Here is a 25194-nt window from a genome sequence, read left to right on the forward strand (position 1 = left end):
TTTTTTAGGCATTCACAAATGTTCGATATGTGCCCCTTTAGTGATCCGGCAGACATCAAGCCGATAATCAAGTTCCGCCAACACTCTGCGCAGCATGTCCCCATCAATGAGTTCGAAAGCATCGTTGATGCGAGCTCGCAGTTCTGACACGTTTCTTGGTAGAGGAGGTTTAAACACTGAATCTTTCACATAACCCCACAGCAAGAAATCGCGTGGAGCTAAGTCGGGAGAGCGTGGAGGCCATGACATGAATTGCTGATCATGATCTCCACCACGACCGATCCATCGGTTTTCCAATCTCCTGTTTAAGAAATGCCGAACATCATGATGGAAGTGCGGTGGAGCACCATCCTGTTGAAAGATGAAGTCGTCGCTGTCGGTCTCTAGTTGTGGCATGAGCCAATTTTCCAGCATCTCCAGATACAAGTGTCCTGTAACGTTTTTTTCGCAGAAGAAAAAGGGGCCGTAAACTTTAAACCGTGAGATTGCACAAAAGACATTAACTTTTGGTGAATTGCGAATTTGCTGCACGAATGCGTAAGGATTCTCTACCGCCCAGATTCGCACATTGTGTCTGTTCACTTCACCATTAAGAAAAAATGTTGCTTCATCACTGAAAACAAGTTTCGCACTGAACGCATCCTCTTCCATGAGCTGTTGCAACCGCGCCGAAAATTCAAAGCTTTTGACTTTGTCATCGGGTGTCAGGGCTTGCAGCAATTGTAAACGGTAAGGCTTCTGCTTTAGCATTTTCCGTAAGATTTTCCAAACCGTCGGCTGTGGTACGTTTAGCTCCCTGCTTGCTTTATTCGTCGAGTTCCGCGGGCTACGCGTGAAACTTGCCCGCACGCGTTCAACCGTTTCTTCGCTCACTGCAGGCCGACCCGTTGATTTCCCCTTACAGAGGCATCCACAAGCTTTACATTGCGCATACCATCGCCAAATGGAGTTAGCAGTTGGTGGATCTTTGTTGAACTTCGTCCTGAAGTGTCGTTGCACTGTTATGACTGACTGATGTGAGTGCATTTCAAGCACGACATACGCTTTCTGGGCTCCTGTCGCCATTTTGTCTCATTGCGCTCTCGAGCGCTCTGGGGGCAGAAACCTGAAGTGCGGCTTCAGCCGAACAAAACTTTATGAGTTTTTGTACGTATCTGTAGTGTGTCGTGACCATATGTCAATGAATGGAGCTACAGTGAATTTATGAAATCGCTTCAATCATTTGTAATAGCCCTATACATACCATACCCGGGGCCTTCGCCTGCGCCCGTCGTTACCCGCATCACAGACACGGCCGACACATTGCCTGGGCGCCAGGCTGCGGGTGAAACTACTGTGGCACACCTAGATGTCAACAGTACCGCAAGTGCGGAGTACACATCACAAAAAACTTGGTTGTGTTCAGAGCATGCCGGTCTATTTAGAAGCAGAAGTCTAACCGCCACCACGGAAATCTGTGCCACTAGTTTCGCTGGGAGAGGTGCCAACCTCAAGACCACAGGTGCGCGCATCTCGGACAACAGTCCCACAGATGGGAGCACTACTTTGTCTCCGCCAATCACCCGTTCTCCAGGCATCAAGCAGATCTCACTCTGTCATACGGGCATCAAGGGAAGCACCCAGCCCCATTCGCCCAGTTCATTTCGCTGAGCCCCAGTTCCAATGCAGAACGACCTCTTGCCTGCACACTACGTGTTTGCAGCAGCAGCCCAATCTCGATGATACCACACTGCAACCACTAGGAGCACCCAGACATCGGTCAATGAACTCTGCGTCTTCCGGCTAGGCCTCCAATGCGGGAGGTGCTCCGAGGTTGGTACTCCTGTGTGGAGCTTAGACTGTTAACTGTGCCCTGTGATCACCATCAGTATAGACCAAACGAACTTTGACTTCCCATGATTAAGGGCGTAATTGAGCTTAGGATTTATTATCTCGTTCATAATTAGTTCAATGACTCTGATCTCCTAGATCCCATCTGCGCAACGCACCAGCCTTCATGTGTTTGAGTACAGACATAGACTTGTTATTGGTATATCAATCATTTGTACATGACGTACTTCATCTGTACTGAATTAGCCAAGAAGGACAGTTTAGTTGTGTTTCGCTTATTTGTGTTGAACTGGCAGATAACTGTTAATTGTATACCACCTGGGACACTTAGGGTACATCGACTGAGATGAGATGCTTGTGTGTTACTCGAATTTCTTGATGAATATGCCCATAGTAACAGTACTCTTTTACATTAATTCCAGATTCTGAGTGAACTGACTTCTGCTTTCATTTCCAAATGTCTGACACTGGCCCAAAGGACAGAAACTTGCTCCAAGAAGGAGATTTTTCTTTATTTGTATTTTCTGTTACGGTTGTTTTGCTTTACTCGTCGGGACTGTGTTCTTCTTGTTCCTTCAGTGGCGTAATAAAAGTGTTGCTGGTTTCCAATGTTTTGTCCCATCTGAGTGGAGATAAGAATACAGATTTTCCAATTTCGTTCCACCAGCTGGCAACGAGTAGTATAACTGGTTTCCAAGTTAGCGGTGACAACATCAGCGGACGTATCGTTTACATCCCGTGGTGTCAGTGATTCCACACACGTTTTACGAACTATAGTGCCATTTCGGTACGTAATTTCAAGTGTACTAAACAACTTTTCTCGTTCCAGCATGACAATTCAGAAGTGAGACGAGTTGATTCAGTTGCTGCATGCGACTTGAGCAAGAACAGAAGACCCATCTGCAGACTGTGGCACGCCGGGACGCTGCCCTACTCAAGGCTTTCCAGCAGGACCTTCTGCTGCTGACGTGGACCTGGGCGATGACGATCCGCCGCGTCCGTTTCACGAATTCAAGAATTCTGCCTCAGTCACAAGATTGGAGCGACACTTCGTGGCCTTTGCAATTCAAGGCGATACATACCAACGGGCTTTTCTGTTAGCATGCTCTGGTGGTCACGCCTATCAACTTCTGCAACGTCTTAATTCTGGTGTAGACCTTCACACCTTACTATACATCATCACAAATTCATACATACCGTCTATTATGCATCACAAACACATTTCAGTGTTCAAGAGCCCGTTCACCTTATCAAGTCGCCTTCCATGATGCTCCTCTGCGCTCCACCGCACGATAGTATTCAAGCACAATAGTACTCCTGCGCACGCTCTCACTCCCAAGTCGTCTTCCACAGCACTTCTGTGTGCTTCAGCGTGAAATTCCAGTTTCTAGACGTCTTCGGTGACGCAATGGGACTCCCTGCCAGTTCCTCGGTCTCAAACGTACACCCACGATATCAAATCACCTTACGCAACACAGCTGGACTCCTGCCAGTCGTCAGTGCTCATCCGCACAATAACAATTGTGAGGCGTCTAACATGGCGCAACGGGACTCCCAGCTAGTCTTTCCGTCTTCCCATCCTCTTAGTTCTCCACTGCACCCTCCGCTTTCCGAGACATTGGCTGTATCGATCGTTATCCATTGTAAAGCCATTGAAAGTCAGTAGCGCTTCAGTCAGCACGGTCCACCACACGCTCTCCAAGTACGAAATGTTTACCACCATACATTGCAAGGTGCCTTCGCGTTACTAGACATCCTACAGGTGAAACAACTTTTCCAGCTCTCCTTATGAGGTGTTCTCGACATACTTCTTTTCCGAAAGGATTCTTTCATGCAACGATTGATTCTCTTTCTGTTTTGCTTCCCGTAGCCAATGCACGCGCATGTACCTACCCCTGATCCTCTGAATATCGACGTTTCCCCACAATCATCGGACGCCTCTGGTAGCCTATCAGCTCCTGCGTTAAGTGATGTTGCTACTACACATGCAGAAAGTGATGCTTCATTCGCGGTTCTAGTTCCTGCACGCCGTCAATCTGCAGCAGTACATACATTCTCGTCGGTTGCCGCCCACCGGAGGAGCCACATGTATCTTCTGTTTCGCAATTCTACTGACTTCCGTCTGCTGGCTTCATTTCTTCACCCTGCGATAGATCACCGAAAACATGACTGTGTTTAACAAACTGATTAGTAGTCCAAGAGTATGCATTTTAACGGGGAGCCACGGCGGACAATGAGAAGCGAAGGCGCCGCTTGGGACTTTCAGAACCTTTGAATGTACAAAGAAGGGCCTAGCTGGAGTTTGACGATTGGCATGGGCTGACATGGTGTGACACTGTCGTGGTTGAGTACGCTTTAAGTAGCACTGTGCTCAGGTGTGTTGTTTATTCTCGCATCTGTGCTACAACTATGTTTCGTGTTCGCACTGTAAGGCTTTACGTAGTGGTATTTACATTTTGAGAGAGTTAACAAATACTTATCCGTGTTGAACCGGTACATTTTCTGCTTGGTGAGATAGGCAGCTATTGAAGCGTGGTACAGAATCGGGTTTTCATTAGTCCATCCGAATATAAGGGCAATAGAATTCACCACATTTTTGTTTAATTAGCTTCTTATCGCACTTTCTGATGCACACAGAATTCGTTTTGGTTAAATATTTCTCTTGTAGTGATACACTGTACCACATATTTCATGCATTCGTGATGTGTGCGACACAGTGGTCATAATTATGTTTTAATGCAATTGCTGCAATTATGTAATTTATTATTAAAGTAATCTGTCGTTTATTCCCGTTTCCTTGCCAGTACCTTAAAATTCAAATATCATTACGACTCAATGTGCTCATTGTAATCAGTGTCGAGCTATCTCATGTAATGTTGTAGGCTTTCTGCCTTTAGCAGAGGTACCAATTTTCCTGAACCATTATTGCAGTCAGTACACATATTTCAAACCCGCAGGCAGTAAGCTTGCCGGCCAGAATGGCCGTGCGGTTCTAGGCGCTACAGTCTGGAGCCGAGTGACCGCTACGGTCGCAGGTTCGAATCCTGCCTCGGGCATGGATGTGTGTTATGTCCTTAGGTTAGTTAGGTTTAATTAATTCTAAGTTCTAGGCGACTGATGACCTCAGAAGTTAAGTCGCATAGTGCTCAGAACCATTTGAACCATTTTTTGAACAGTAAGCTTATTCTATTTTCTTTGAGTGTTTGTACAGGCCAGAAGGTATTTAAGCAGTTCGTGTTTCAGAGGGAGCTCGCAGTTCATCAGGTGATTGCCTTTTGTTTTTAAATTTCAGATTTCTAAACGGAAAATTTAGGCTGGCAGACTGACCCGAATTTGCCCACTGCACGTATCTTCGATTCAAATTAGGATACTTAAACGATATTAATGTTGGGCCAGTCAAACATTACAATCTAGCACTAGGATCATTATCATGACGCGAACTATTCCTGTTCTTCTCCAATTCTGTTCCTTTAAAGACGTGTAGACAGATACCATTAATATATGATTTCTTGGATGAGAACTTTGTACAGAAGAGTGTATTTTCTTCAGGGTATGTCCCAAGATACATAATTACATGTAATCCGGAACTGAAAAGAAGACAACCTTGTAAAACTAAGGATTGACGCAATTATTGAAATTTAAGGAACATAGATAATTATTAATGCAGCGTACATAATTAAGCTGGAGGGCTCATTGCTCCGCAAGACTGGCGATCAGTCACTGCAGAACGGACACCAAGGAAACTTATCTTGCAGCGTGTCTCCAGCGTGATTTAGCAACATGGAACAACGGATAAGAAAGAGTGATACGAAACTGGGATCAATTGAACGTATTGTACGGAAAGGTAATTCAGTCACGAAGGATGTGATTTGCAAAATCCGGGATTCATCTTAAGCAAGTTGGAGAAATAACTCAACTGTTGAGTATTGCTCGTTTCGATTTATTGCAAGCGACAGAGATGGTATGAGGAATAGCAGCTTGATTATTCACGGGTTCGTTTATTGGGATGGAGAGTGTCACAGTAATGTTCAGCAGACTCCAGTAACAGACGCTACGAGAGAGGTGTTGTGCATCACTGACAGCTCTGATATTACGATTCTCGGAGCCTGCATTCGAACAATTTACATATGCTTCAACGAATAGAGATTGTAAGCTATTATATTTAACTGTACCAATATGCTGTAGGAGGAATCGAGACGAAGTGTTTGATGCAATACAATTGTGGTCTATCAAACCTGGAAATGACATCAAATTGCCATAAGAAGTCGCCTAAGCTACAACGTAATCTCGCCGTGCAACATTTTCAAGATACTCTCGCTCTCTTACGCGACGTGCATAATCGGCCACTTCGTTAACGTATTAGTTTACCATGAGGGTAACGAAAAAAACAGAACAACCTTTTATGAAGGTTGAAAATTGGATCTGAGCTTAACTTTTACAATAATATTGATTTGTTAGAAACAATAACAGACAAACAAATAGGCTTATATGTTCATTATATGCCTAAAATTCGCTATACATAAAAGCCAGTTTTACATTATTTAAGTGCAAGAACAAGGAGGTTGTAACATTAGAGTGTCGGTTTTAGCCCAAATGTTCAGTGACTGTTGTAGGCCCATTTGAGGCTGTATCCTGTAATATTTCTGGCTTAGTCAGTCATCATATTAGGGTCCAAGAAGCTGTTCCCAGAGCAGTGGAGATGCAAGAAGTATATAGATGACGAAATGGGTGTGAGGTACCTGCGACAGATGTTACATTCGGTACCATTCCCATGAGAAAGACCGCCTGCATAATGCTACTGCTCTGTGATTGGCTGCTGTGTTCGGACCAAGGGCGCCAAAACGTTAAAGTATAGTTATTATTATTAGTTAAACTACTCATTGGAATGACTTCACTTTTTAATATAAATATCTCTCAACAGCTGACTATCAATCAGTCACTTTACATTTATTAAAAACAATTTGAATCAAAAACTAAAGACTGACGAAATTGCACATGAAGCAATTCGGAAGCGTTCGGGTCACACCTTTTCTCGTATGGCGCCCGAAGTGTTTCGGGCTGTTCGTCACTCTGGATTAGGCAGTCGAGAGGAACAGACATGTTGTCTGTCGCAGAATGTGTTTGCCAGTTTTCAGTATTAAAATATTCACTCCGGTAGTCATGAGGCACACACAGGTGCCACAAATAGTTTAAAGATAAATTTTCGTTAATATTGTGTTTGATCATGTACTTTGCTGTATCAGAAGGTGCTGTATTAAGATTATGTAGTCTTCTAGTGTGGCTATATTAAAATATGCCAGTGGCATCCCAAAGAAGTGATACATTATTTGAAAACAGAACCTCGCTAAAAGTCAGTTTCAGCCTCAAGATACAGAACCTACGACCTGCGTGCTGTTTTCTGCGCTGGGGACACCAACTTGAAGAGAGCAGGTTAGTGAACGATAACAGAACCTTCGTGTTCCACACAGTGCAGTGGAAACAGCTAGGCGCCTCACGTGTATTGCATGCACAGAACAAACGTGCTCAGTGACACGTCATCTGCAGTAATGCAGAGGAGGTAAAGGAGGATGATCGTTATTAACACCAATAAATTCATTCTTCCTTTCTTGCCGTAATCCGACCTGTGAGAATACAGATTTATTATATCAAATTGTTCGTCTCGACCTCTCCTACACCTTTGTTGTACGTTGTACACACTTATCGTTTGGACACTGCACGTCACTAAATGACAAGGTCGATTAAATAAGGGAAACGCAAAAGCTTACTGACACTTGTGCTTCGTGCTCTACATCCAATTTTCATATTTTTAAAATTGTACTTTTCTTTTAAATTACCTACTAGAGGGCCTTCTTATAACGTTACCAACTCATCTGTCACTATCATTTAACACCTTAAGCTGGATCATTGTGATTCTGTTAAGTTCCACTAAATGCCTTCATTAAACATTTAAACCGTAGATCAGTTTTTTATAAGGGAAGAATATAATTCATAATTTTAAAAGTTTTTCAAAACTACGTTTAATTAAAATAAAGCATATAATGAGCAGATGTCAGTGTATAATAGCTTTTGTGGTGTGGGGAGAGCGCAATAAAACAAGAGTGAAGAAATATAATGAGCAGTCAAATGAAAACGAGAAACATGAAAAAAAGTAAGTAAACTGTTTCTTATTTCAAGGGTAATCGCAATAACTGTTAATAAGTTTATACCACTGTGAGATAACGTGGTCAATGCCTTCATCGAATAGTGTTTGTGGTTGCCTATGAAACCATATTTGTATCGATGCGTCCACCTCTTCGTCCGAAGCAAACTGACGGACACGAATAACTTTGTTCCAAAAGTACGCATATCGCATTGGGTTGGATAGGAACCGTACGAATGAGGTGTAAGGGTTTCCCAGCGAAACTTTGCAGCGTACTCGAAACAATCTTGACAACATAAGGGAGGACGTACAATCTTGGCTGTCGATTTGCTTCAGATGAAGAGGTGCGTCCTAAGTTATAATCACTGTGCCATAGACAACAGCAAACATTTTTCCATAAACGCACTGACCGTCTTCTCTTACAGTCATAAAAGTGTATTAACTGTTATGAGGAATACCTTTAAAATAACCAACATTTTACTTACATTTTCCCACCCGTCTCCTTTTCATTGGACTGCCTCTCATAGTAACATTTAAAAAAATAAAGAAACACAACAAAGCAAATGCAACAGCTACATCTAGAAATGTAGTGTCAGTAAAACATTTATTACAGCACCGTTAATTTCTCCGTAGATTAAAAAATACCTTGTCCACAGACAGTTTTACGGAATCTTTGTTGTCACAGTTAAGCTCTGAAAACACAATGGTGACCGAAGAGTTACAGCTAGAAACCTGACTGTAGGTATGAGGAGGCCAGAGAACAGCATTACTATGGCGCGGGAGTAGGTGTCACTCAGCTGGTGCGGAGCAGGTCGGGTCGGGGGATCACGCACCGCAGCTGAGCTCGTCCGAGCCGTCCGGGCAGTCGAGGTAGAAGTCGCACCACCAGGCCCGCGGCACGCACTGCCCGCTGCCGGCGCACTTTAGCTGGCCCGGCGGGCACGGCGCCTCCTCTGCCAACACGGGAGAGCGCGCAAGGAGCCGGGCAGCCCATGCTAGCACACACTCTAAAACACAACAGCCACATTATGCGCCCTATAACACTAAGTAAGCGGCGAGATACGCACGAAAATTACTGCCTGATCAGAGGTATCAGGGCACATCTACACTCTGGAAATTGAAATAAGAACACCGTGAATTCATTGTCCCAGGAAGGGGAAACTTTATTGACACATTCCTGGGGTCAGATACATCACATGATCACACTGACAGAACCACAGGCACATAGACACAGGCAACAGAGCATGCACAATGTCGGCACTAGTACAGCGTATATCCACCTTTCGCAGCAATTCAGGCTGCTATTCCCCCATGGAGACGATCGTAGAGATGCTGGATGTAGTCCTGTGGAACGGCTTGCCATGCCATTTCCACCTGGCGCCTCAGTTGGACCAGCGTTCGTGCTGGACGTGCAGACCGCGTGAGACGACGCTTCATCCAGTCCCAAACATGCTCAATGGGGGACAGATCCGGAGATCTTGCTGGCCTGGGTAGTTGACTTACACCTTCTAGAGCACGTTGGGTGGCACGGGATACATGCTGACGTGCATTGTCCTGTTGGAACAGAAAGTTCCCTTGCCGGTCTAAGAATGGTAGAACGATGGGTTCGATGACGGTTTGGATGTACCGTGCACTATTCAGTGTCCCCTCGACGATCACCAGTGGTGTACGGCCAGTGTAGGAGATCGCTCCCCACACCATGATGCCGGGTGTTGGCCCTGTGTGCCTCGGTCGTATGCAGTCCTGATTGTGGCGCTCACCTGCACGGCGCCAAACACGCATACGACCATCATTGGCACCAAGGCAGAAGCGACTCTCATCGCTGAAGACGACACGTCTCCATTCGTCCCTCCATTCACGCCTGTCGCGACACCACTGGAGGCGGGCTGCACGATGTTGGGGCGTGAGCGGAAGACGGCCTAACGGTGTGCGGGACCGTAGCCCAGCTTCATGGAGACGGTTGCGAATGGTCCTCGCCGATACCCCAGGAGCAACAGTGTCCCTAATTTGCTGGGAAGTGGCGGTGCGGTCCCCTACGGCACTGCGTAGGATCCTACGGTCTTGGCGTGCATCCGTGCGTCGCTGCGGTCCGGTCCCAGGTCGACGGGCACGTGCACCTTCCGCCGACCACTGGCGACAACATCGATGTACTGTGGAGACCTCACGCCCCACGTGTTGAGCAATTCGGCGGTACGTCCACCCGGCCTCCCGCATGCCCACTATACGCCCTCGCTCAAAGTCCGTCAACTGCACATACGGTTCACGTCCACGCTGTCGCGGCATGCTACCAGTGTTAAAGACTGCGATGGAGCTCCGTATGCCACGGCAAACTGGCTGACACTGACGGCGGCGGTGCATAAATGCTGCGCAGCTAGCGCCATTCGACGGCCAACACCGCGGTTCCTGGTGTGTCCGCTGTGCCGTGCGTGTGATCATTGCTTGTACGGCCCTCTCGCAGTGTCCGGAGCAAGTATGGTGGGTCTGACACACCGGTGTCAGTGTGTTCTTTTTTCCATTTCCAGGAGTGTATGTAACGCAGAATTCACCACTAGACGTCACGTGTTCCGCGCGATAACTTCTGCTCACCCGCGACATCCTCCTTCGTTAAATACAATTATTTTATGGAGAAAAAATGGAAGGAACATTAAGGTTCAATGTTCTGTCGACATCGAGGTCATTAGAGACGGAGCCCTAACTCGGATTGTTTCAAAGAGTGGAACAAAGTCGGCCATATCTTTTCAAAGGAGCTATTCCGGCTGTGCTGGAGCGATTTAGGGAAATCAAGGAAAAGCTAAAGACAGAATGCTGGGCGCGGATTTGCACCGTCGTCCTTCCGAATGTGAGAGTCTAGCTTGCTAACTACTGCCCCATGTCGCTCGGTACACTTCTTTATGGAGAGTATATCTCCATATCAGATGAAATCTCCCGAATGTAGCAATACCATCTACGTTTGTGTCAAAGGGATGGAAACTGTTTCTGCGCAGTAACGACACATCAAAGATTTATAGTTTTTTTTACGTGTAATGCCATGACAGAAATTCATTTCTCTGCCACACCTGGAATCAAATTCTTCTCGGTATCCGTACTAGACAGGTTGTTTCAAAAATAATCATGCGAATCCACAAGAATTTTTATTTACCTGTCGTAGCTAAAAGTTTAACTCGTGCCATATGTAGGCTGCCTGTCATGTGGTGGCTGTTTGGGGTCTCTCTGGTGCAGCTAGTCTCTCGCTTGGTGGTACATTACCCAATGTTTATATGGTCTAGATGGCCGTAACACAGTAAAAAATGGCGTTTTGCTTCTGCATTTCAACACAGATATTATTCACTTGAAACTGTGAGGTGCTATTTTCGTCGAGAGTATGGCACTGGAGTTCCTCATGCGAAGGCGGCGTACAGATATAGACTTACGCCACTAGCAACATTCCTTGATCTCAGAGTAGGGTTTTTCTTAAACATCTGTACTTAGGTGGTTCCTTTTATTTCCTGCTTTACTGTGAGAAACGATTATCATCCTACCTACATCGTGACATCGGCGTATCACGCGCCGTACAATGTGCCTAAATTCTCAAATTTTTAGCACAAATTTAAATGATTGACTTTTCCTTTATTTCGAAGAATTGAGACAGGAAAAATAGTACTAGTAACATCGATTTTGACTCGCTGCAGCGATGCGATCCTAGGAATATATTTTTTATGAATAACTCGCTCCGTATACTGTATCGATTATACTCGTACGTTTTTGTTATGGGAGGAGAAGGGACTGAGAGAGGTACTGCTACATGACACAGTAGTCTTCTTTAGGAAAAAACCAACTTCACCTCGTGCGAGACACCATCGCGTGACACTGCGAAAAGCACAGCATGTGACCATTTGTTATTTCAGGATTGTTGTCATATTGTTGGTACACCGCCTAATGATTGGAAACTGCCGGTAACTGCCGGCCTTTGAAGCCGAGTGGTTCTAGGTGTTTCAGTCTGGAATCGCGCGACTTCTACGGTCGCAGGTTCGAATCCTGCCTCGGGCATGGATGTGTGTGTCGTCCTTAGGTTAGTTAGGTTTAAGTAGTTCTAAGTTCTAGGGGACTGATGACCTCAAATGTTAAGTCCCATTGTGCTCAGAGCCATTCGAACCATTTGCCGAGTAACTATTCTATTGTGCAGATGCATTACTTCGTCGAACATTTCCTATGGTAGACACTAAAATTTTAAGTTTTACTCCGTTTAGAGCTGACCGTCTCTAGGGACCTTGTAGTCGACGCGACGCTATATCCTAATGTCCCTTCTTTCCTTCAGTCTATAACTGAGGGCTCTATCAAGATGTAAACAACAATCACTCATTGTATTACATATGCAAAAATAAAGTTGTAGCTTTGAGATATGCGTAATCAGAAAATTGGAAAATATCTACAGCAGTACCAATAGCACTTATACGTTTGGACTGACGACTGTGGAACTGAGTGGGGTGTACAGTAATGAAGCGAATGGTTCACCTCAACGACGATTCTGTCCCGTTGAGCCTGTAGTTAATTACATAATGCATGAAACATTTGATTCTACTGAAGCACTTTACTGTAGATGAAATACTGACGGAAATTGCGTTGCCAAGGAACGTATACATGTCTGGAGTCTATACGAGCAGTAAATACTAGTTTCAGAATTTTACATTGTAAAAGAACACGCAGCATGATACTTAAAATGGTTTTCAATTATTTAACACTTCAAAGTTACTTAGTGTAAGTAAAACATGTAGCTAAAAGCTTGTTAAATATTTAAACTCTTATACCTATAATAATGGTAACTATAACCAATTAATGATGTAAAATCGATGGTAGTTAAACTACTTTTATTGACAGGTACTTGACATCTTTTGACGTCTGAAAAAAATCGGTATATCGGATTTATAATGTAGTAAAATTCATCTCTATGAGAGTACTTACTGCAGTTAAATTCGTCACTCTTGTCCCAGCAGTCAAATCTCAAATCACATTGGCTTTCAATAGGGATACATTGGCCATTGCTGCACGTGAATTCGTTTGTAGAACATGGAATCCGTTCTGTAAAAAAATTCATGTTGTATGTTAGTTTCAACTTTCACGAATTGTCTGCCTATGGATCAACTAAATACATTACCAAATAATTACAAGTAAGCATATCTGGGCATCGCACTCGTTATTTAAGCAGCTATAGCAAATTGAAAGCAATGATGGTTACCCTATGCAAACATTCAGTTTGGAAAACCGTTATTTAAGCTGTCATCATAGGAAAAGGTTAGGTCGTACTGTGCGAGTGTGTGTGCGTGCTGGTGGCAGCTTAGTCGACACACGCAGAGAGACTCACCGCAGCCTTCCTCGTCCTCGCCCAGCAGGCAGTCCCACTTGAAGTCGCAGCGCAGCTCCTGCGGGATCATCCGGCCCTCGGAGCACGTCAACCACTTCCCCGTCAGGACCACAGACGACGACGCTGTGGGCAATGGCACCGCCACATCAAGGAAGCGCACCAGGCTGTTCTCCACACCTGGCGACTATATAGTGATCTTAAAGATCGGTTTTATTGTATTGTATTGTATTGCTTACAGCAGCCTGTTCTTCATCACATTCTACACCTGTGCAGATTTCACTTACAGAAATCTAGCTGGACAGTCAGTGCTTCGGCTATCTTCCCCGTGTAATGGTACTTGAATTACGCAACCATTACGGCACCTCACCTGAACCTCTCGATACCAGCTATATTCTACTTTGTTTCTGTTAACTACTTAACATATTTCTGAGGCAACATTCAGATTTCATTTCATTTGTGATACATCGATATGTCTATATTGCAATGATATTATTCTTATTTGTATTCTTTCTTTTGTCGCTATGATCTTTGACGTACTTGTAACTCTGATTTTTGGGCGGGTAAGCGATAGTTAGTTAGTTGTTGAGTTGTTAGAGTCGGGCGTCTAGGAAGTAATGTAGGAAAGACGCATATTGTCGTCAGCTTATAAAATGTGAACTTTAACAGTGACTGTAAGGAAGATGTTTTCAAGTATGTTTGGTATTGTGAAGTGACGTTTGTGTGTCCTGTGATATTGCAATAAAAGCAAAAAGGAAGTGTAACTTAATTTCGGAGTGCTGATTATTTTCTTACATCACCATTGTCCAGCAAAAGTGTAATCTTGAAGGATGGTTTGTGAAGCGCATCTAACTTTTGAATATAGCAGAATAAAATCTAGGCCTTTTTGCATCCGAGCTTGGAATCCACCTAGATTTTCAATGATTGAGCCATGATTTTACGACGAGAGCAGCGTGGGAAACACAAAAAGATGAGTGCCTAGTTTTTTGATTATTACATGAAATGACTTTATTAACTGTGCTCTAATGACACCTGCCACATAATATGACTGTCGTTGCTCGAAAAAGCAGTATTTAGCAGCGTGGCCGGCCGCGGTGGTCTCGCGGTTCTAGGCGCTCAGTCCGGAGCCGCGCGACCGCTACGGTCGCAGGTTCGAATCCTGCCTCGGGCATGGATGTGTGTGATGTCCTTAGGTTAGTTAGGTTTAAGTAGTTCTAAGTTCTAGGGGACTGATGACAGCAGATGTTAAGTCCCATAGTGCTCAGAGCCATTTGAACCATTTTTTTAGCAGCGTGAGTAACACCACAACCTTATTAAATTCTGACCTTTGTTGTGGTAGGGTTGTTAGACCCGGCACGGTGTTCACCCGAAACGGTAGCTCCATGCGGACGAGCATTCCCCTCGATAAAGAGGACTGTTCTTCTGGACCCTGTCATATGTGTTTCCAGTTTGTCTCCGGGAGGTAGAATAATTTCTGGCTACCAATGAAGACGTGCGGGTTGAAATGTGGATTTGCCGAAAAACATAATGCCCTCCACACCACGGTTCCACTACCATTAACGTGCGCTCCCTGTTTCTACGAGATCGAGACAGGTGGCGCAGTTTATGACACTGGACTCGCAATTGGGAGGACCAGTGCTAAATTCAGAGTAGTGGACGTGAAGCTTAACTTCTTTTCCTCGTTCTGCGTTTTTCAAGTAATGTTTCACTAAACTCTCTCTCTCTCTCTCTCTCTCTCTCTCTCTCTCTCTCTCTCTTCCACAAACGTGTGATAGTAGGAATAACGAAGGAACATTAGTGGTTTTCCGTCCAGTCGACGAATATGACACCCGATGCATTATAAAAACTAAAACCGCACGAAACGGGTGAACTTCTGCGTAGTCGTGAGCTCGATGTGTGATACACAGACCAACTGCTCTGAGTCTCTGACGGCCAATAACTCGAGCAAGTGTAAGCATTTCTTTGTTGTTGGAATTCATCTTGCAGTTCAAGTCTCTCACCGGGACTGTGGCGTGTTTACCCTTGGCAGATTCTGCGTAGAGCCTATGTCGAACATTATCTGTACAGGATTATTCATAAGTACCTATGGGGTGTCAAAAGAACACAAACTACTACAAACACACAAATGCCACTCTGGCTTTATATTTTGAACAGGAATGATTGTTCATATTTGTGAGCTCATGTATGCTACTTATATGAAAGTAACATCTTTACATTAAATAGTAATTTATTATTTACAAAATAAAGGTTGCCCAATAATTGTATTTGGTTCTTCTCTTTTCTGTGGATCTGAAGATGGTGACCACTGACTGAAATCGATAATCTGACGACGACGCTGGTCATCGCTGGCTGCGAAGAGAGAAACAAATTATACGGAAAGTAGACACATATCATTGTCTGGCGCAGCTTTCCAAACTTTTCACTAAAACTACAAGTGCTAAGAGTGACACGATTTGTGTCGCAGAGCAGGTCCATATCTACGTCACTGACACAAGTTTATGAGAAAAGTACGACAGCGGTTCACTTTGGAAATCTGGTCATTGCATTGCAGGCGCGACCTAATAAATACCGTATGTCAAGATCTAGATGCTGAAACAACGTTTACAAAATGTTGTAGGCAATGGCCAAATGTTTTCCCGTCTGGTTAAAAATTTTACTGTAGAATTTACCGAGACACGTGAAAGTTCTTTAAATAAATAGATATGGTTCGTAATATTACTGACAAATGCACAACTGCAGGTTACCATAATATGGTGTTTTTTAATATTTCCTCATAAGCTTTTTCTCAAAGAAGCATAACACAAGACAAGACCAAGCCAGCTGACTCACCAGTGAGTCGCCTTGTCGTATTATATTCGCAGTTTAAGTGTAATTTCGTTGCCCCTGGGATTCTGTGCTTTGCCAACAGTTTTTTAATTTGTCCCCGCGTGTATTAGCAAGCAGCATATTACTGTAATTATCCCTTCTACAGTTCTTGCATGCATAACAGAGAACAACCTTTATATTCAAGTCAAAAAGCAAATTTGTCTTAATAAATCGGTATAAATTTTTTGTGTAAATCGCTAACAAAATAATTGCCCTCTGTTAATTACCATTTCTCGAAAAGCTGTTGACGATATTGTGAATGATTCGTGGTATGTTTGAGGTATCCACCCAAGAAACCAACCATCTACTGTTGTCCAGGCATGGAATAAACGCTCTCCGTCTTCTGGCCACCAGTGGCCCATCGGGACCATCCGACCAGTGTCATCCACAGCTGAGGATGCGGATAGGAGGGGCGAGTGGTCAGCACACTGCTCACAGGCATGGAATACCTGATGTTAATGCGTAGGGTTAGCAATACATTTTCTCTACTACTAAGTATAAACTATTCTGTTGTCACTGGCGATCAGAGGTTCGAAGAAACCATTCCGAGGTGTTTACCGTCTGTCACTATCAGTGAGGGCACAAAAAAAAATGTGACCTCTATCTTATCACCATTTTACATTCTTCTCAAAGGAACAAAATTTTATTTATTTTTCAGACTCAAATTACTGATATTTTTAAAAAAGTATTATTCCATGGCAGATGTCGCAGACAGAAAAAGAACACCACACACACAGAAAAGATGACAAACGAAAAGTGTTGTATAGACGATCTGTTTTAAAATATCGATTACTAGTTTCCTTAAACTTTCAGTGAATAAATAAATACCCACATTACGGAGTGCTCTACGTGTAAGACTTGTTTTCCCTGTAAATTCGCTATTTTAGCTACACCAATAGGTACTGCCTTAATTATTTGCAGGTTGTCATTTTCACTGCTAACCTCTCGCAGTGCTCATGCTTTCTGACCGAGCAGTTTTCGCCATACCTGGAAAAACCTTACTTACAAACTGCTTTCATAGCTAACTGATACGCTAAAACAGTTGCGCATGCCCGCGTCTCGTGGTCGTGCGGTAGCGTTCTCGCTTCCCACGCCCGGGTTCCCGGGTTCGATTCCCGGCGGGGTCAGGGATTTTCTCTGCCTCGTGATGGCTGGGTGTTGTGTGATGTCCTTAGGTTAGTTAGGTTTAAGTATTTCTAAGTTCTAGGGGACTACTGACCATAGATGTTAAGTCCCATAGTGCTCAGAGCCATTTAAACCATAGTTGCGCATGTCATTTGTGTAAGCTCTGCGAGTTTATATTACTTTAAATTGTATTTCTCGCAATGTAAACTGAGGTCTCGAACGTAATGTAAGTACAGTAATGTTAACGGCCGATAAACAGAGAGACAGAGATAGCGTCGGTGTGTGTTCGGTAACACTGTAACAGGAGCGATGTTAAGCGTATAACTTTTAGCAACAACATTAGACCTAACCGCCACTTTTTGCTCGTCGACACTTCCCCCACTATGCCACCAGCATTTATTAACAGTCAGATATGTATCTACGCACGTCTCCTACAAATAAACTACTACCGGATTACATTCTGATGAACCACTTATCCATAAATATCTTCGATGTGCAGTTTCTTTCCCCTTCATTGCACTTCCCTTCCCCCGCTCCCCTCCCCTCCCCAGAGGGGCGGGGGGGGGGGGATTGGCAGCGGCGTAATATGCTGCTCTACAGCCTACAGAAAAGTTGAAAATACATAACGAGAATATAAACAAAACACGAAAAAAGGCGATAAAACGGTGACATTATAAAAACTGTAAAATGGCGGAAAGTTGTGGAATTTAAAATATAAAAACACTACTGTGACGATGCGGATGAAGACACACAATAAGTAGACAGGTACAATTAAAAAAACAAGGTGACAGTCTGGTTTCTAATCGCACGGGATAAAAAACACAACTAGCGACAGTATGGTGTCTGTTCGCAACACTGACAGGGGACGCACAACACTGAACAATCACTTATGGCAGTACTGTACAGGTGGCACGGCGGCAGATGGGTTGAGGGGGAGGGGGGTGGCATCGATATGCAGCGTCTCCACAAGTATATGTTCTCGTTTTTTCTGACAACCCTTACAACTCAATCACCTAGACAGTCTGTTTATTCTAGGAATTTCTCTGTTGAACTGTACTCTTGTCAACAAGAATTGTTCAGAGTTAGTATCTCTGTTGCTCTTTATACACCATGTGAACAAAAGTATCCGGACACCCCCAAAAACATACTTATGTCATATTAAGTGTATTGTGCTGCCACCTACGGCCGGGTACCCCATATCAGCGACCTCAGTAGTCGTTCGACATCGTGAGAGAGCAGAATGGGGCGCTCCGCGAAACTCACGGACTTCGAACGTGGTCAGGTGACTGGGTGTCACTTGTGTCCTACGTCTGTACGGGAGATTTCCAAACTCCTAAACATCACTAGGTCCACTGTTTCCGATGTGATAGTGAAGTGGAAACGTGAAGGGAGATGTACAGCACAAAAGCTTACAGGCCGACTTCGTCTTTTGACTGACAGAGACCGTCGACAGTTGAAGAGGGTCGTAATGTGTAATAGGAAGATATGTATCCAGACCATCACACAGAAATTCCAAAGTGCATCAGGATCCACTGCAAGTACTATGACAGTTATGTGGGAGGTGAGAAATGTTGGATTTCATGGTCGAGCGGCTGCTCATAAACCACAAATCACGCCGGTAAATGCCGAACGACGCCTCGCTTGGTGTAAGGAGCGTAAACATAGAACGATTGAACAGTGCAAAAACGTTGTGTGGAGCGACGAATCACGGTACACAATGTGGCGATCCGATGGCAGGGTGTGCGTTTGACGAATGCCCGGTGAACATCTGCCAGCGTATGTAGTGCCAACAGTAAAATTCGGAGGCGGTGGTGTTATGGTGTGGTCGTGTTTTTCATGGAGGGGGCTTGCACCCCTTCTTGTTTTGCGTGGCACTATCATAGCACAGGCCTACATTGATGTTTTAAGCACCTTATTGCTTCCCACTGTTGGGGAGAAATTCTGGGATGCCGACTGCATCTTTCACCACGCTCGAGCATCTGTTCATAAAGTACGGCCTGTGGCGGAGTGGATACACGACAATATAATACCTGTAATGGACTGGCCAGCACAGTGTCCTGACCTGAATCCTATAGAACATCTTTGGGATGTTTTGGAACTCCGACTTCGTGCCAGGCCTCACCGACCGACGTCGATACCTCTCCTCAGTGCAGCACTTCGTGAAGAATGGGCTGTTATTCCCCAAGAAACCCTCCAGCACCTGATTGAACATATGCGTGCGAGAGTGAAAGCTGTCATCAAGGCTAAGGATGGGCCAACATCATATTGAATTCCAGCATTACCGATGGGGGGTACCACGAACTTGTAAGTCATTTTCAGCCACGTGGCCGGATACGTCTGATCGAGTAGTGTAGTTAGCAGAAATTGCTATCTAAGAGCACGCTTCATGATTTTTACGTCGCCGAAATCAGCATTGTTGTCCGTTTCTCCCTCCCATAAACAAATATAGTGTAGATAGCAGCAGTTCTTCTGACCTGTGCATCAACACATTTTCGATTAAATTCCGCTTGTTCTGCGAGGCATCAGTGCCCATAACACTGATTTATCTCGGAGTCTCCCCTCTTTCAGGAGCGGTGGCTGTCGATGTTAACCAACTATTTTAAGACGCGTAGTAGCTGGCTATTACAGCATTTCTCGTTCTAGGAACGCATTTAGTTAAAATAGTTCTCGCTAGATTTCATGAAACTGGATATCACACTTTTCGCTTTCGTATTGTTGGCACATTACCGTTCGTTTGCTGGCTTGCAGCAGTTTTGCCTGACTTATTTGGTGATGTTTTGAGTATCAGAGTTTTGTCATATAGTATTTTTATTTTCAAAAAAATATTACCATACGTAACTTTTTTTTCGTGCCAATAAACATCACTTCATTAGTTAAGTGAGACAAGTTTATTTATTTCATATTTTTGTTTCTTTAATCTTGGTTAGTGCTGGTAACCATTGCGCAACCAGGCTGCAACTAGGTTGAAATGATAATTAAATCGACACCCTAGCTGCAAACAGGCTTTGATATACATCACTGGGGACATGTTGAAAATGTGAGTGCCCCGACCGGGACTCGAACCCGGGATCTCCTGCTTACATGGCAGACTCTCTATCCATCTGAGCCACAGAGGGCACAGAGGATAATGCGCCTACAGGGACTTACCCCTTGCACGCTCCCCGTGAGACCCACAACCCAACATGTCCACACCACTACATTCGTAATCCGCCTAATAGATGTTTGCCCATCACACTCATTACTCGTGGCAGATTAATCTACCATGTCCCGTAAGAGTTGGGTCACAGCGTGTGCGTTCGCACAAGAAGGTGAATGGCCTGGTAGCCATATTTTAACTATATATATTTCTGTGCCAGTATGGGCTTGGTAATCACAAACTTCTGTTTTAAACATAAGAACATTCACCGGCATACTTGGGAAGGCAGGGGAACCAGATCTGCCATTGACTATATAATAACAGATCAGGAATTCAGGAAGGCTGTGAGGGACACACGTGTATTCAGGAGATTCTTTGATGACACTGATCACTATTTAATCTGCAGTGAAATTGGTATTGTGAGACCCAATGTGCAGGAGGTCAGGTCCATATGTAGGAGGATAAGAGTGGAGAAACTTCAGGATAAGGATATCACGCACAAGTATATAACAGTGATCTCAGAAAGGTACCAGTTAGTTGAATGTAGACAATTACAGTCATTGGAAAAGGAATCGATAAGATACAGGGACACAGTACTAGAAGTGGCTAAAGAATGTCTTGGAACAGTAGTGTGTAAAGGTTGGATGAAGCAAACAGCTTGGTGGAATGACACAGTCAAGGCAGTCTGTAAATGGAAAAAGAAGGCGGGTCAAAAATGGCTACATACTAGAACTCACGTAGACAGATAAAGTTATGTTGAAGAAATAAACAAAGCCAAAAATATAATTGCAGCATCCAAGAAGAAATCTTAGGAAGACTTTGGAAACAGGTAGGAGACTTTGGGTCAAGCTGCTGGAAAACCATTCTGCAGTGTAATTAGCAGTCCTCGAAAGGGAGGTAAGAAGGAAATGACAAGTATTTTGGACAGGTCAGGAAAACTGCTGGTGAATCCTGTTGATGCCCTCGGCAGATGGAGGCCATATTTTGAAGAATTGCTCAATATAGGTGAAAATACGATCAGTAATGATTCAGATTTCGATGTACAATGGGATAGGAATGATGATGGAAATAGGATCACATTTGAGGAAGTGGAGAAAATGGTCAATAGATTGCAGAGCAATAAAGCGGCTGGTGTGGATGAAATTAAGTCGGAACTCATCAAATATAGTGGAATGTCAGGATAATTGAAATGGCGTGGGAGTCGGGACAGGTTCCATCAGACTGGACGAAAGCAGTAATCACACCAATCTTTAAACATGGAAACAGAAAAGATTGTAACAACTACAGAGGTATCTCTTTAATCAGCGTTGTGGGTAAAATCTTCTCAGGTATTGTTGAAAGGAAAGTGCGAGTATTAGTTGAAGACAAATTGGATCAAAATCAGTGTGGCTTAAGGCCTCTTAGAGGTTGTCAGGACCAGATCTTCAGCTTACGGCAAATAATGGAGAAGTGTTACAAGTGGAACAGGGAATTGTATCTATGCTTTATTGTTGTTGTTGTCTTCAGTCCTGAGACTGGTTTGATGCAGCTCTCCATGCTACTCTATCCTGTGCAAGCTTCTTCATCTCCCAATACTTACTGCAACCTACATCGTTCTGAATCTGCTTAGTGTATTCATCTCTTGGTCTCCCTATACGATTTTTACCCTCCACGCTGCCCTCCAATGCTAAATTTGTGATCCCTTCGTGCCTCAGAACATGTCCTACCAACCGGTCCCTCCTTCTTGTCAATTTGTGCCAAAAACTCCTCTTCTCCCCAATTCCATTCAAAACCTCCTCATTAGTTATGTGATCTACCCATCTAATCTTCAGCATTCTTCTGTAGCACCACATTTCAAAAGCTTCTATTCTCTTCTTGTACAAACTACTTATCGTCCATGTTTCACTTCCATACATGGCTACACTTCATACAAATACTTTCAGAAACGACTTCCTGACACTTAAATCTATACTCGATGTTAACAAATTTCTCTTCTTCAGAAACGCTTTCCTTGCCATTGCCAGTCTACATTTTATATCCTCTCTACTTCGACCATGATCAGTTATTTTGCTCCCCAAATAGCAAAACTCCTTTACCACTTTAAGTGTCTCATTTCCTAATCTAATTCCCTCAGCATCACCCGACTTAATTCGACTACATTCCATTATCCTCGTTTTGCTTTTGTTGATGTTCATCTTATATCCTCCTTTCAAGACACTGTCCATTCCGTTCAACAGCTCTTCCAAGTCCTTTGCTGTCTCTGACAGAATTACAATGTCATCGGCGAACCTCAAAGTTTTTATTTCTTCTCCATGGATTTTAATACCTACTCCGAATTTTTCTTTTGTTTCCTTTACTGCTTGCTCAATGTACAGATTGAATAACATCGGGGACAGTGTACAGCTCTGTCTCACTCCCTTCCCAAACGCTGCCTCCCTTTCATGCCCCTCGACTCTTACAACTGCCATCTGCTTTCTGTACAAATTGTAAATATCCTTTCGCTCCCTGTATTTTACCCCTGCCACCTTTAGAATTTGTAGAGAGTATTTCAGTCAACATTGTAGAAAGCTTTCTCTAAGTCTACAAATGCTAGAAACGTAGGTTTGCCTTTCCTTAATCTTTCTTCTAAGATAAGTCGTAGGGTCAGTATTGCCTCACGTGTTCCAACATTTCTGCGGAATCCCCGAGGTCGGCTTCTACCAGTTTTTCCATTCGTCTGAAAAGAATTCACATTAGTATTTTGCAGCTGTGACTTATTAAACTGATAGTTCGGTAATTTTCGCATCTGTCAAAACCTGCTTTCGCTTTATACATCTAGAAAAGGCATATGACCGGGTTCCTAGGAGGACGTTATTGTCTATTCTACGAGATTATGGAATAGGAGGCAAACTTTTGCAAGCAGTTCAAGGTCTTTACATAGATAGTCAGGCAGCAGTTAGAGTTCATGGTAAATTGAGTTCATGGTTCAGAGTAGTTTCAGGGGTAAGACAAGGTTGCAACCTGTCTCCACTGTTGTTCATATTATTTATGGATCATATGTTGAAAACAATAGACTGGCTAGGTGCGATTAAGAAATGTGAACACAAAATAAGCAGTCTTGCATATGCGGATGACTTAGGTGTGATGGCAGATTCGATTGATAGTTTGCAAAGTAATATTTCAGAGCTAGATCAGAAATGTAAGGACTATGGTATGAAGATTAGCATCTCCGAAACGAAAGTAATGTCAGTGGGAAAGAGTTATAAACGGATTGAGTGCCAAATAGGAGCAACAAAGTTAGAACAGGTGCACGGCTTCAAGTACTTAGGATGCATATTCTCACAGGATGGCAACATAGTGAAAGAACTGGAAGCGAGGTGTAGCAAAGCTAATACAGTGAGCGCTCAGCTACGATCTACTCTCTTCTGCAAGAAGGAAGTCAGTACCAAGACTAAGTTATCTGTGCACCGTTCAATCTTTGGACCAACTTCGTTGTATGGGAGCGAAAGCTGGGTGGATTCAGGTTACCTTATCAATAAGGTTGAGGTTACAGATACGACAGTAGCTAGGATGGTTCCAGGTACTAGTAGATGGGAACAATGGCAGGAGGGTGTCCACAATAAGGAAATAAAAAAAAACTGGGAATGAACTCTATAGATGTAGCAGTCAGGGCGAACAGTCTTAGATGGTGGGGTCATGTTACACGCATGGGAGAAGCAAGGTTACCAAAGAGACTCATGGGTTCAGCAGTAGAGGGTAGGAGGAGTCGGGTTAGACCAAGGAGAAGATACCTGGATTCGGTTGAGAATGATTTTGAAGTAAAAGGCTTAACATCAGAAGAGGTACCAATGTTAGCACTGAATAGGGTATATGGAGGAATTTTATAAGGGGGACTCCAGACTGAACGCTGAAAGGCATAATCAGTCTTAAATGATGATGATACATACCTGAGTTGATGACTCTAAAGCGATTTAGTTTTCTCCTGAGTCACGTACATTCAAATGACAACTTGATGATGTCTAAAATAGGACAGACCGATTTTGACAAGCTCTATAGAATTAGTCCACTTGTTGAAATTTCGATAAAAGATTTAGAAAATGCTATCGATCTTATCAAAAAGCAGCAATTTCGAGAAAAGATTTGCAAAATGCTATCGATCTTATCAAAAAGCAGCATTAGCAGAAGCAGTGGAGATATTAAGAGCTAGAAGCTCAATGACGGAGTAAATGAGGGGAAGGGCTGTGAAAGACGGTATGAAATGTGGATGCTGTGTGGTGAATCTGCATATAATTTAAAGTTTCTAATTTATACAGGAAAATTAACGAAAGAAAAACTATAAATGTGAGTGGGAACACGATCAGTGAGAGATTGGTGTGTTCAACATATAATGTCTTTGTCTAACAAAAGGCAAAATTTGCTTTTAGACATTTCAGTCTCAATAATAATGTAGCTGTGAGCTGCTAGTGTATACAATTTCCTGAGAAATCTTTTTCATTCCACCACTCGCAGTCTGTCAACGAATAAATATTATGGGCTTCGGTTAACAAATGGTTCAAATGGCTCTGAGCACTAAGGGACTTAACGTCTAAGGTCATCAGTCCCCTAGAACTTAGAACTACTTAAACCTAACGAACCTAAGGACACCACACACATCCATGCCCGAGGCAGGATTCCAACTAGCGACTGTAGCGGTCGCGCTGTTCCACACTGTAGCGCCTAGATCCGCTCGGCCACATCGGCCGGTGGCGGTTAGAAGAGGTAACCACAATTTAACTGCTTGTAATTAAAGAAGTGGGCAAAATATTG

General features: G+C 43.7%; 1 protein-coding gene across 1 annotated transcript in view; it reads right to left on the reverse strand.

The window, feature by feature from the left end:
- The window catches only part of LOC126235164 (G-protein coupled receptor GRL101-like), a 412667-nt gene that overhangs the window by 236895 nt on the left and 150578 nt on the right, over window positions 1-25194 (reverse strand). The window contains exons 8-10 of the mRNA XM_049943896.1: window positions 13308-13430; window positions 12908-13024; window positions 8803-8922 (exon numbers count right to left, since the gene is read on the reverse strand). Of these exons, the coding sequence (XP_049799853.1) occupies window positions 8803-8922; window positions 12908-13024; window positions 13308-13430 (360 nt within the window). The remainder of the gene's footprint in view (window positions 1-8802; window positions 8923-12907; window positions 13025-13307; window positions 13431-25194) is intronic.

Source organism: Schistocerca nitens, chromosome 2, assembly GCF_023898315.1.
Source record: "Schistocerca nitens isolate TAMUIC-IGC-003100 chromosome 2, iqSchNite1.1, whole genome shotgun sequence".
Lineage (NCBI taxonomy): Eukaryota > Metazoa > Arthropoda > Insecta > Orthoptera > Acrididae > Schistocerca > Schistocerca nitens.